Consider the following 14,099-nt stretch of genomic DNA (forward strand, 5'->3'; position numbering starts at 1 on the left):
ATCATTTTCATTTTTTTTTAATTTTCTTTTTCTTTTATCAACTCTTGACACACTCTGTGTTTAACATTGTTGCCTAAACTACAACTTGATCTGTTCTGTGTCAACTAGAGAAGAATAAAAAAGTGCTGTTGAAGGCAGCTCTAAGGGGTCACATGAAGTAGAGAAATGTGGGTTTATTACTAATGTGAAGTCCATGGATATTTCTGTCTCTTGTTATATACAGGGTGATTATAATTAAAGTAAACTTTCAAAATGCTGTAGAAATAACACCACTTGTCAGAATGACGTCAGATTGCAACAGAATATTATCGGAGAAGGGCTAGTAAACGTATGGCAGAAAAAATAAATAGTGTGAAAATTGATCAATAGATGGCTGTGTATGTATCAGAATACATAAATGAAAACACCTGTCATGCGCACGACCCATTGAAGTTGGTAAAAACACTCCCAGTACACAGCTTTTCCTCCTTTCACGTCTGCAAGATTCGCGATGACTGTCTCAATGCAGGATCGTACTATGCTTGTAAAGCTGTATTACAAGAATAATGCACAAGTCGCTCTGCAGATGTTCCGGACACTGAAGTGTTTGAAGAAAAGGTGTTGGTCCTATGACTGCCTTGGGTCTGTGGAAAATGATTTGGAAATTTGAATTGACAGGTTCTTTTGGTGTGCAACCTGTCAGAGGGAGGAAACGAATTGATTCGGTGTCAGTGGAAGCAGTGGCCACAGCAGTGCAGGAGGATATGAGTAGTGGTGCGCAAACGTGTAGTGCACTTGGGCATACCTGTGAGCATGGTGCGTAAAATCCTACAAAACATCCTTCTTTGCTATCCATTCAGAATTACCCATGTGCACAAGTTGCTTCCTGTTGACCTGCCAGCAAGAGAGACCTTTGCTTTAGAATTTCTTGCTCGCATGGAAGTGGACAATGATTGGCCATGCCGTGGAAGATTTTGTGGACAGACAGAGCCCACTTCCATCTGACAGGATATGTCAGTACACAGAATTGTCAAATATGAGCAATGGAAAATCCACATGCAAATCAACCAGTACCACTTCATTGTAAAAAGGTCACTGTGTGATGTGGGTATACGGTATCTTTTATCATCGGGCTTTTTTTTTCCAAGAGACATGTGCTTCCTGTCCTGTTACATGTACCGTCACCGGTAAGTTCTATGAGTGTCTTTTGTGCAACTGTGTCATTCCAGCTCTCCAAAAGTGTGGCTGTGTGAATGGGATAATTTTTATGCAAGATGGTGCACCTCCGCACATTGCAAATCCAGTTAAGCAGCTGCTGAAGTGCCATTTTGAAATGCTAGAATTACCAGCCGCCATTTCCCTACAGCCTTGCCGTCCCAATCACCTGATCTTAATCTGTGTGACTTCTAGCTGTCGGGGTATCTAGAAGATGATGTGTTCAATGTTCCGATTGCAAATTTAGCTGCATTGAAGGCACACATTGCGCAGCATATTCTGAACATGACCCTGGAAACACTTTGATCAGTTGTGGAACATGCTGTTTCTCAATTTCAACTTGTTGCAGAAAATGGTGAACAGCATAATGAACATGTTTTGCACCAGTCACATGGAAATTAATAATCCAATTTGATTTTGATTGATACTTTTTATGTGGTTTTTGGCCTCAGGACAATTAAAAACAGATTTTTCCCATCCAATGTGACATGACCTTGCTGTGGTGTATGACATTGCTGTGGTGTATGGGCTTGTGTAACTAACAGTATCACTCCTGTACACCCATGCACACTAAGTAGTATGGTTTGTTTATCATCAAACATACACCTTAGACATTGTTGTATGATTCATTTGTGATTTGTGGTTGACCACTATTAAATTGTGATGCTTACAGCGCCATCTATTGCTACATTTTGTAACTATTTATTTTTCTTCTGCCATATGTTTTTCCCCTTCTCTAATAATATTCCATTGCAATTTGACATCATTCTGACCAGTGGTGTTATTTCTACAGTGGTTTGAAATTTTTACTTTAATTATAAGTATCCTGTATAGTTTTAAAGCAACAGTACAGAAGTGTCATTAAGAATCTGAAACAAAGAAAAAGTAATACTGTCAGAGTAAAGATTAGATTGACAATAAGATCTTGTCCAGTTGTTTGTATCCTAAGTCTGTTGGTAATCTTTGGCTTCTCTTTATGCAGTGGAGACATGCCAGACTCTGCTCAAGAGGGATCTCCGGCAAAATCTGTTCAATCTTTTTTCTGGCTGGAGTGGGCATTTTGGTCGGCCACTAGCATCTCCAGGGCAGTCTCAAGATGTAAGTGCAGGATCCTCATCCAGCACAGCAGAGGAGAAGCCATGCTCAGAGCTGCAGCTGTCAGCCCTTCAAGCTATGAGTGCACTTCTGTGTTGTGGCCCATGCTTCAATCCCGCTGGCCTCTCTGAAGATGGAATCTTCTATCCCTGGCTGGATTTGCTGCTGGCCTCCAGTGACGACAAGGTATGTTGCATTAATTTAAACAGAATTATTGTTGAAAAAGTGACCCAAATTTTGGCGAGTCAGTTTTATGATTTGTTTTTGGGCTTCTAGCAGAGTATGTGATTCCATTTTGCACGCAATGATCCTGTAACATATCTAGTCATTTTCTTTCTTCTTAGTTATTGAAATATTGTGCACGATAAGTAATCAACAGCTTGGGTGGACTTCTGAAAACAAGCCACAAGTTTGTTTTTATTTTTTAACCCATGAAAAAGTCACCTGAAAAATCCAAGCAGTAATATGTATAATAGTTCTAAATTTTCTTTGTACAAGAACCATTACCGAGGATATGTTTGCAGACTGGACATTTAGGCTAATAAAACAGAGTAAGTATATTATCTGCACTTTATATGATATTACTCTATTATGTAATTGGTGTCTGAGTTGACACAAGCGTCAAACTGATATTACCACAGCATCAATGTTCAGAGAAATTAAGAATACAAGTCAGCAGATTATATCGTACTAGCAACCTATGGCTTCGCATGGGTGGCTCTGAGTATCTACAACTAGTCAACTTGTCTGATATAGTGGTAATTTAGTTTGCAGGCCACTGAGTAGAGTAATGATCAGAACTTGGAGAACAATGTTGTGTCACTGAATATCAACTGCAAATTCCAGTAGTTATCATATTTGTATAGAAAGTTGAACAAAATTTGTTGCACTTAGCCCCCAGAAGAAGCCTTTAACTGTGGCCTAGCAGGTAATTTATGTATGTTTAAAATATTCTTTTGTATACTACATTGATAACCTCTTCAGTGTTGGGTGGAAAAATGAACACATTACATTCTGATGTCATTTGTGACAGGGTTATGTACAACTGGCCATGTGAAAAACAATGCACGCTTTGGTCATTTCCAGCAACATTTCAGTGTCCTGCCCTATGCTTTGTTAACTGTCATACCAAAAGTAAGTGTGGGCATCATTGGCATTCTTGGTATCAGAACAGTTTGTTTGGTTCCAAGGTCAGTTAGTATTGTGCAGGCGACCAGAAAATGTTAGAGATTACTTGTTTCAGTGCAGATAAGGGTGGCTTTTAATTTTTTGGTAAAATAGATCAGTAGGTGCATGCACCTGGTTTTAGTATTAATTTATGCAGTAAAGTTCCAGGTGGCATCGGAGAACCTAAGAGGGTCATATTTAAAGCAAAATCCGACAGCACACCATGTCTACGCATCTTGTCACATGATGTCCATTTGTGGTCGACTAATTTTGGCCAGTCTCTCACTATGCCAAAAATACATTTCATGTCTCTGCCAGTGTTGGTTGTATGGTTATACTGCTTCATTTGTCACCATGTCAATGAGTAATCCTACCAACTGTGAAGTGCACTTGATGCTCAGTTCTTAAACACTGAAAAAGTTCGTCCCGCAAATATTCACTGGCAGGTTGTTGAAGTTTATAGTGTGGGTGTAATGAATGGTGGAAATGTGTGGTGTAAATAGTGTAAGCTGTTTAATGAATAAAGGACAAATGTTCTGGCAAAGAACATTCTGGATGACCTACTGTTATGATTGATGACCTGACACAAAATGTTGATGATGCATTTCGCCAAAATGGACACATCACTATTGACGAGCTGCTTCAGAAATTTCCACAGGTTTCAAGATTAGTAGTTTATCACTGTTACTGACAAAAATGGTGACAAATTCTTGAGTCACATTGTGACCGGTGATGAAATGTGGATTCTATACTATGCTTCAGAGAATAAACAATAATCCAGTGAGTGGCATCATTCAAACTCCCCAATGAAACCATGAAAATTCAGACAAGATCCTTCAACACAGAAGATCATGACCATGGTTTTTTGGGGTTGGAGAGGCATTCTTCTGTTAGATTTTTTTCCAAGAGGGATGACAATAAAAGCTGAGAGGTACTGTGAAACACTATTAAAGCTTAGGTGTGTTATTCAATATTGCCAACAGGGACTGCTCTCTGGTGACATCACTCTGCTTCATGACAATGCTCGGCCTTCCGTTGTGGCAAGAACAAAGATTATAGACAAGTTTGATTGAGAGTCAATGGTTCATCTACCATGCAGCACTGAGTAGCACCATCAGACTTTCATCTGTTTCCAGAACTGAAGGAATTTCTTGGTGGAAAGTGCTTGGAAAATGACGACATGTTGAAAGAAACTGTTGCTAACTGGTTTGACAGTCAGGTGGTACAGTTGTTTGATGTAGGAACCCAAAAGCTGTTGTCATGAATTGACAACTGTTTAAATGTTCACGATGACTAAGTTGAAGAGCGAAAAAATGTGCATTATGAATGTAAATTGTATGACAGACTACAATATGCAAATTTCTCTTACTCCGTTAAAAACAATTCTTACTTTAAAAATAATCCTTGTAAAAGTTCAGGAGGGTAAACCACTGGTTACTCTCTATTTCAGATTGTGTCAGCACAGTAATAAGTTTGTGATGGAACCTCAGACTTGGCAGAATGAAGTCATATACTTTACTGACTGGTTCATTTATAAGTGACAATATAGCCCTTTCCTGAAACCTCATTTGTAGGTGACAATATCACCCTTTCCCGAAACCAATCAAGTGTCTTAGTTGACATGTTACGAATATCTGGGTATACTTTTTCAATGAATTCCACTTTTTTTAGTACCACAACAGATGTTCTTAATATTTATTTTACCATTTGTTGCTTGAAATTTGCCATTTCTTATTTTGGGCAAGCTACTAGCAAAATGTATATCATCTTGTCCAAAAGGCAGAACTCTCATATTAGTTTTAAGTTCGAGTCTTATAATATACAGCTATGGGTACAATCTTTGCAAAGATGACTTGACTTCAACCGCCCTTATCCCTCTTCAGATTAATGGTAAGATTTGACAGAAGTTTCCAGAGAACAAAATGTTGCAGCCATTCAAAGGGATGTTGTTGTTACGCAAACCTTGCAGTGTTCTGTCTATCGCTTTGATGAATATTTTATGGGACATCAAAACCTGATCCCATGCAACTAAAGTGCAATCCTGTATCAGTTTACCAGGATTACTTTGCTTAGAAACATTATAGATGCTGTAGGTGTCATAACTACAACATTTCAGGGGAAGTTTGAATGTAGAATGAGGAGTTTGCCTGCCTTCTGAAAGTGTGGCAGCAGTGTCAGACGATGCCACAGCAAGGGCAATTTTTCAGCCAGATCTGACTTTTGTGAATATTACGTTAATTAAAAATGTAATGCCAGTGCCTCCAGGTACATCTAAAGAACACATTTTCCCTTCATTGTTGTTGACTGATGACATTATCAAATTGTTAAAATTTTTTCTCATGATACAAATGACACTCATTTTGAATGGTCTGTAAACGTTGGGAGTGATTGTAGTCTGTTTCTCACAAATGTGCTACAGATTTACCTGATAGAGATTCAGTCTCTTTATTCAATCCAAGTAAATCTCCAGCAAACATATTTTGGTTGTAATCTATATCATCTGGTACCTTCCAGAATGATGAGATCATTTCCTAGGGAAAGCCTCAAAAATGTTCCACAGATCATAATGCTCCCTCCTCTGGTCTGGACTCTTCCAACAAATGTTGCAGGGCTGTACCTGCCAATAGCCATCTGTCCAATGCAACATAAAATGTGATTCATTTGAAAATGGATGGCTAGTAGTGGTATTGGCATGCAAATTCCAGCCTTTGTTGTCAATGAACAACAGTCAGTAGGTGTCATTGAACCAGGCACCTGCTGTGTGTTTTTTAATGTTCCAATGAGAACTAATATTGTTCACAAGTAGAATAGTTTCTGTTGTATTATCATGTGTGTTTCTACATAATGTGGATAAACATGTCACTGCTGAAGACTTCAAAATTCTGGAAAACAAAAAGGATAGAATGGAGACTGAATCAGTAACAGATGGGATGCAGAATGGGAAGCATGTCTTAGAGTACATAACAAAGAAAGAACAGAACTGCATCAGTGACATAAGCATGTCTGAACACTGCATGTTTACTATACATATTACTATTCTTAATTTACAATTCATTACTTGTAAAACAAAATTTGATTTTTAGAAGTTGTTGTGATTTGGACCAGTTGAGTTGCATAAATTTTTCTTCTCTGTAGTGAATTGTAGGTACTTTTGCTTGAGGACAACCATACTGTCTTTTATTTCTGTCATTTTATAGGCTTCAATTACTAACATGATAAACACAAGTGTAACCAGTGGCCCAAGGCCCGAAGTAAAGAGAGAGAGAGAGAGAGAGAGAGAGAGAGAGAGAGAGAGAGAGAGTGTGTGTGTGTGTGTGTGTGTGTGTGTGTGTGTGTGTGTGTGTGTGTGTGTGTGTGTGTGTGTTTCATCACTTAGTAAGGATGTATATATACTTGGAAAACAACACAGCACCAAGAAGGAGTTGTGCAACATGAATGGAAGTTGGTAAGTATGTTTATACTTCTGAAAGGTGACATCTACACAAATTTTGTACCAGTCGCATAAGAGTGGCCCTAGTAATGCCACTATGACGGTGTAAATCGAGTTTGCTTTAAATAGCGCTGAAACAGTCGTGAGCATTAGTTACCCTTGGGATTGGTCAAGGTGATTTGACGTTAGTCAAGAATGCCTTTAAGGCAATGAAGACTCCGTTATAAACACCTCACCGAGTTTGAACGAGATCGTGTAATAGGTCTTTGAGAAGCTGGATGTTCCTTCCGCGATATTCCAGGAAGACTTGGCAGGAATGTAGCCGCTGTATGTGACTGCTGGCAATGACAGCCAGGAGAATGTACAGCCTCAAGAAGGCTGAGCTCTGGAGAGCCACACGGCATTGCCGAGAGGGAAGACCGTTGCTCTGATGTATGGCTCTGGCACATAATACTACATCTGCAGCAGCAATTTGAGCAGTGGTTGGCACCACAGTGACACATCAAGTGGTTGCGAATCGGTTTCTTCTGAGACGGGTCTGAGCCCAACACCCTGTAATGTGCATTCCACTACCCCAAAGCACCACCATTTGCGACTTAAGTGGTGTCGAGCAAGAGATAATTAGAGGGCAGGGTGGAAATTCTTTTGTGTTTTCTGATGAAAGCTGATTCTGTCTCAGTGCCAGTGATGGCTGTGTGTCGGTTAGGAGGAGGGCAGTTGGGAGCTTGCAAACAACCAGTCTACATGCTAGGCACACTGGACTTACATTTGAGTTATGGCCTGGGGAGTGATATTGTATTACACCAGGAACACACTCATGATACTATTGGAGGCAGTCTCCATAATGTTTTTCCCTTGTATGTAAGTTTTTTACCTGCACCAACCATAGAAACATTAGATAACTCTTATCCCTTTTTTATCAGCTCAAAAATATCAGAATAAGTTGTCTCAGAAAAGTAGTCCATCCTTTATCCAGAAAGAACTTTTCTTCCTTTTTCAGTTCCAGTAAAAATTTCATACAAATCTTTCTTTCCGTCATAGAGTCTGAATAATTTATCAAAACCGTGGTCCTTTTAGTTGCTAAAAAAAAGATATGTAAAAGTGATTTCTTTATTTGTGTGATAAACTACTGGAACAAGCTGATGCCATTTGATGTGTCTAGTAAGACCATGTCACAGTAGTTACTTCACATCAACAACAAAAATTGTTTGAAGTAATATCTGAACCATAATTTATCCAAGACAACTAGGTTAAAAAATAAGCTAAATAAGCACAAAACATAAAAAATACTGACACTGAAAAGAAATTTATGAACTAATTATAATAATTGTAATAATAATACTAACAATAGCAGTATAAGTTTTATAAAAACATTTATGAAAAATTGCATAACATAACTCACATGGAAAATGTTTGATATTTTTCCTATTGTCTTCGTCGTGGTATATCGTATATTATTGGAAATAAAGATCACATGTTAACTATATAAATGAAAACTCACATTAATTTTCATTATTAATGTTCACAAAGGATTTTAATGAAATGACTAAAGCAAGAAAGGGAAAAAGAATCTGAAAAACAATGTGAGTTCAGAACTTGATGGCCATTGGGATCATCTTGCTGTTCGGTTGAGATAAAATTGTGCGTAAATCATTATGGTGTTAACTGGAAAAAAATAAAGTGGTGGAACTGAACTTTTAGGCAGTTGAAGAGGGGAAAGAGGCTAGGATTGTTGGAGGAAATTCATTAATAAAAAATGAGAAGACCAAACTTGCTAGCACAATGCAATTTTAACTCCATTGTCTTATGAGTATCACATGAACATGGGCTGTACTAACTGCCTGTACTCTTACATTTAACACTTTTCTGAGGCATTTTCATAGAAAGGTTCACTGCAAATAGTAGAATGACATAGATAAAGAAAAATTTCTTTAACAGATTTAACAGTTAGAGTGTTGAGGCACAGTTTTATAAAACTCTAAGAAGTTTCATAACTGTTAAATGGCTGATACACCGTAGTGCCATTCCTAACTTTAACTGCCTCCAGTGGTCTTTCCACTGATGGAATGATTTTAAGGATGTCCCTTGCAGGATAGCAGATATGTTATGCATCAGCTGTTGCTTAAAAAACTCTGTTTATGTCGATTTCGATTGAGTTTTTGAATGAAGTCCGCTGGTGACAAATCAATGGAGCACAATACTTATATTCTCAGTTGTGAAGGATTGTCTAATATGAATGTGTGGACTACAGTTGAGATGCCTTCTTCTGAAAGAAAACAGGTTCTTCTCCATTTGACTCTGTGACTGTACTCAAAATGAACAACACTATTGTGATAAAGCAATGCCATCAATATCACTTCCAGGTTCTCTTTCTGATTGTGTTATAGTGAATGTTTCATTAACAGTTAGGTGAAATAGAGGTGCAAAACGTGCAGTTACCCACATATATAATGAAGAGCCAAAGAAATTGGTACACCTGCCAAATATTGTGTAGGGCTCCCGCGAGCACTTAAAGTACCCCAATACGACATGGCATGGCCTCGACTAATGTCTGAAATAATGCTGGAGGGAATTGACACTATGTATTCTGCAGGGCTTCCCATAAATCCGTAAGAGTACGAGGGGGTGGAGATCTCTTCAGAACAGCACGTTGCAAGGCATCCCAGCTATGGTCAATAATGTTCATGCCTAGGGAATCTGGTGGTCAGCGGAAGTGTGTAATCTCAGAAGAGTGTTCCTGGAGCCACTCTGTAGCAATTCTGGACATGTGGGGTATTGCATTGTCATGCTGGAAATGCCCAAATCTGTCAGAATGCACAATGGACATGAATAGATGCAGGTGATTAGACAGGATGCTTACGTAAGTGTCACCTGTCTGTCGTATCTTGACGTATCAGGGGTCTCGTATCACTCCCACTGCACACGCCCCACACCATTACAGAGCCTCCACCAGTTTGAACAGTACCTTGCTGACATGCAGGGTCCGTGGATTCATGAGGTTGTCTCCATACCTGTACACGTCCATCTGCTCGATACAATATAAAACGAGACTCGTCCGACCAGGCAACATGTTTCCAGTCATCAACAGCCCAACGTTGGTGTTGACGGGACCAGGCGAGGTATAAAGCTTTGTGTCGTACTGTCATCAAGGGTACAGGAGTGGGCTTCGGCTCCGAAAGCCCGAATTCGAATCGATGATGTTTCGTTGAATGGTTCGCACGCTGACACTTGTTGATAGCCCAGCATAGAAGAGTGCAGAAATTTACGCAAGAGTTACACTTCCGTCAGTTGAACGATTCTCTTCAGTCATCGTTGGCCCCGTTCTTGCAGCATCTTTTTTACCGGCCGCACCGATGTCGGAGATTTGATGTTTTACCAGATTCTTGATATTCACGACACACTGGTGGAATGGTCATACGGGAAAATTCCTACTTCATCACTACCTCGAAGATGCTGTGTCCCATTGCTTGTGCGCCGACTATAACACCATGTTCAAACTCACTTAAATCTAGATAACCTGCCATTGTAGCAGCAGTAACGGATCTAAAAACTGCGCCAGACGCTTGTCTTATATAGGCGTTGCCGACGTCAGCGCCGTATTCTGGCTGTTTTCATATCTCTCTTATTTGAATATACATGCCTATATCAGTTTCTTAGGTGCTTCAGTGTATATACCTATATAAACTGGTGTCTCTCCGACGGGTCGTCAAGGGCAATGCTCTGATGTTTCGGCAGATATTTGCAATTTAGTTTTTGCTATGTGTAGCTGGTGTCAGCGCAATCAAATCTTGCTCATCAACTCTTTCACACGACGCCAAGTGTTAACGAAATACCTTGGTTTGTTTCCCGTTTCAAACAAAATGATTTTTAAATCGGGATTTTGCGTCCCCATTCGGCTAAAGCGACTGAGCAGCACGGTTTTCTGCGTGGCGGTAGCATTTAGTGCGCGCCAAGGCGGTGCTACCGCTGCTTGAAGTATTCACGTTTTACTGCCCCTGTTAACACATTGCAGTCGGGCCACAGATACTACTGCAATCCCTCAGAAGTCATAGACTTTTGCGCCTTTTTTTACATGGCTCCTGACCAAAAGGTAATGAAGGAAAGCAAAACCTTTTAACTGATGGTGTGTTATCATCCTATATCTAAACATTTGTTTAAAGTTTTTTGTAAGATATCATATATTTACAGAATTATTATATTTTGAAAATTAGATGATTCAGAGGTAGAAAAAAAGTTTGAAATTGCAAAAAATCAGAATTTATTATAAAATAAATGTACAAAATTATTTCATTGAATTTTTACAACTCTTTTCATTGAGTAAAATTTGTCTTTGTGTGATATTGCTTGAAACAGTCAGGTAGACACAATCCTACATTACATTCTTCACACCACCATCTCGTCTCCCTTCTCACTCGTTTGCCAGTACTCCGTGCGCCCTTCTCAGAGCAAACAATGCAATATCTTGATGCATATTTCTTGCTTGTTGTGGATGGGACGTGAGTGGGGAAATGCCTTGCTGTTAGCCTGTTTGCTGCTGAACCCTGCTTTTCATTTTCGTTGAAAACTTCGCCGGATTTCTCCAGTATTTGTTTTCCCAGGTTCACCATAAAAGTAAACAAGCTGGTTCGTTTGTGAGAGACAGGCCGAAGTTTCTTGTACAGAATGTAAGAATTGACCACGCACATCATAAATACATGAAAAAATACCTTTTTCCACCATTTCATTGTTCGTCATTGAAAATAATAGTAGGTCACCAGCTGATCTCCATGATCAACACCAGTTTTATTTTTATTATAATCAAGTATGAGATCAGGCTTCAGTTTTTCTACCATTCCAGCCTTGGATTTTGTCTTAGTAACACTACTTGTCATTCTATGTTTGGTAGAAAGGGCAAACACATCCCTAGTATCTTTCCAGTGAAGTGCTAGCACGGAATTTTTTCTCTTGAATACGATTTCACCTCTTCTTAGTTTATGCTGTTTGAATTCCTGTGGTAGGCCTCTTCTGTTTCTCATTACTGTGCCAACAGCAGATGTGCCCTCATCAAACAACTTTTCAAATAATTTTACAGAAGTATAAAAGCGGTCCATGTACAATGTATGACCCTTACGTAGATAACTGTTGCACAAACGTAGCACCACTGAATCTGCACTGTTGTCTTTTTCACCTGCACCGGTGTACACTTCACAGTTCAAAACATATCCTGTTGCTGAATCACTTAGAATGAAAAATTTTATACCATACCTGCTCGGTTTGTTCTTGATATATACTCGAAATCGAATTCTCCCTCTGAATGGACATAAACCTTCATCAACTGTGAGATTCTCGCCAGGAGAAAAACTGTACTTGCTTTTCAGTACAAAGTTATCAAAAAAAAGGTCGGATTTTGTGTATAGGATCATGGTTTGGTTGACCCCTTCGTACATAATTGTCGTTGTTATTTACGTGAAGCATAAAGTAAATTGACCTAAATCTGTCTCTTTTCATGATTTTTGCAGGTAAGGAGGAATCTAGCATTAGGTCATTGCTCCAATAGTCCGTAATATTTGGTTTGTGTACAAGGCACATGTGAATAATTATAGCAAAAAAACTGATACATCTCATGTAGCTTCACAGCAGACCAATTGGCCCAAAGCGACCTGGAAGTTATTTTATTTTGCATCCGCAATTTGGAAATTGTTGCTGCAGCGTAGCGGTTTGTTTCTGTCTTTATATTTTTGATGACATTTGCGTCAATAAAGACGCTCCAACAGTCAAATTCAGTGCTTTCGGCGCTCAAAGGTGCCAAGACATTACTTACGCCTTCAAGGAGCGGTAATTGTTGTAGGACATCGTCATTTACCCATTCCACAACGTTGTTTTGGGACTGCTGTTGTTGTATTCTGCCTCTGCCTTTTTGAATGGGAGCTTCACACTCTTCTAATACGTCTGATGGCTCATTTTCATTTTCGGACCACTCGTTGTTACCTTCGAAATAAATGACATAAGTCAGTGAAACTGCCGAGATTATAATTGTGATTCGTAAACACAATGACTGACCATTATAATTACCATCTATATCAGAAGAACTATTTTCAGTTTGAAATCCATCATCGTCAATTTCAGATCCAGATTCTTCCAGCAGCCTCAGAATTTCCTCTTCAGTCAAACTGTCCCCCATTTTACGACAAACGTTTGCGATAAAGACAACTACATAAGCACACTGCAAGAGTGAATGCGCGGGAATTGTTTTGGCGCCTTTTTTGAGTGACATAGCGCTTAGAGGATGCAGGAACACCATCTAGCGGTCGTCCGATGTACTACAAGACCGAAACACTCAACACTGCACGGATATAATGCGCCGCAACCTGAAATAATAATCGAGAAGGCGGCGCTCGGAGAATCTCCGAGCGCCGACTGTTACGGCAATAAATGCGCGCTCGTAGTTTCTACGGGCAACGACCGGAATGTGTTAATAGATACCATTAAAATGAATATCTCATTAGACTAATCTGGGACCTCTCTGTCGAATGGGCATGTAAAATTCCACTTCCGAAAGCATTTTGCATGTAACGGGAAACAAACCGACGCTTTTCATCGATGCTGGGCGACGCATGAAAGACATGATGAGCAGTATTTGTTCACGTTGCAAAAACAAAATCGCAAATATCTGTCGAAACACAAGAGAAAATGCGCCTAACGATTCTAAGGAGAGACACCTTGTGTATAACCCCACCTCTTTTTTTGGAATGCTGCACAACGAGCACATATTTCCGAGGTTCATCTTGGTTTCACTGTAATTGATCACTGTGTTGGATGTAATATGCATTTGGAGTCTTCTCCATTTTCCACTACTATAATTTTTTTTCCTAAAAGCACTCTGCCCATAACACAATTAGTTTTGGAAAAAAAATTTGACTGTCACAGTAATTTATTAAGGAATATTCTCGCGGTGTTCACATATTTTATATTCTCGTGTATAATTATGACTGGTGATGCTGATAGCAGGAACTTGGCTTCCGTACTTCTGTCGGTTGAGAAAGGTTTATTCCTGTCGTATTCAAACGTGTTTGTTCTAAATTTGGACTAGCAATATGGATGCACCTGCACTGAGGAAATATGCAAGCTCACTGCAAGTTCTTTAAGAAATTGAAAAGCGTCGCCTGCATGTTCACCGGTGCCAAACATGAAACGACGCATTCCTTTAAGCTGAACGCTAGTCCAAATATTTCAG

General features: G+C 39.4%; 1 protein-coding gene across 2 annotated transcripts in view; it reads left to right on the forward strand.

Moving 5' to 3' along the window:
- The window catches only part of LOC126173067 (protein furry), a 1,238,628-nt gene that overhangs the window by 131,070 nt on the left and 1,093,459 nt on the right, over window positions 1-14,099 (forward strand). For both annotated transcript variants that reach the window (XM_049920928.1, XM_049920929.1), the window contains one exon: window positions 2,177-2,475. In XM_049920928.1, coding sequence (XP_049776885.1) covers window positions 2,177-2,475 — 299 coding nt within the window. The remainder of the gene's footprint in view (window positions 1-2,176; window positions 2,476-14,099) is intronic.

Source organism: Schistocerca cancellata, chromosome 1 (assembly GCF_023864275.1).
Source record: "Schistocerca cancellata isolate TAMUIC-IGC-003103 chromosome 1, iqSchCanc2.1, whole genome shotgun sequence".
Classification (NCBI taxonomy): Eukaryota; Metazoa; Arthropoda; class Insecta; order Orthoptera; family Acrididae; genus Schistocerca; species Schistocerca cancellata.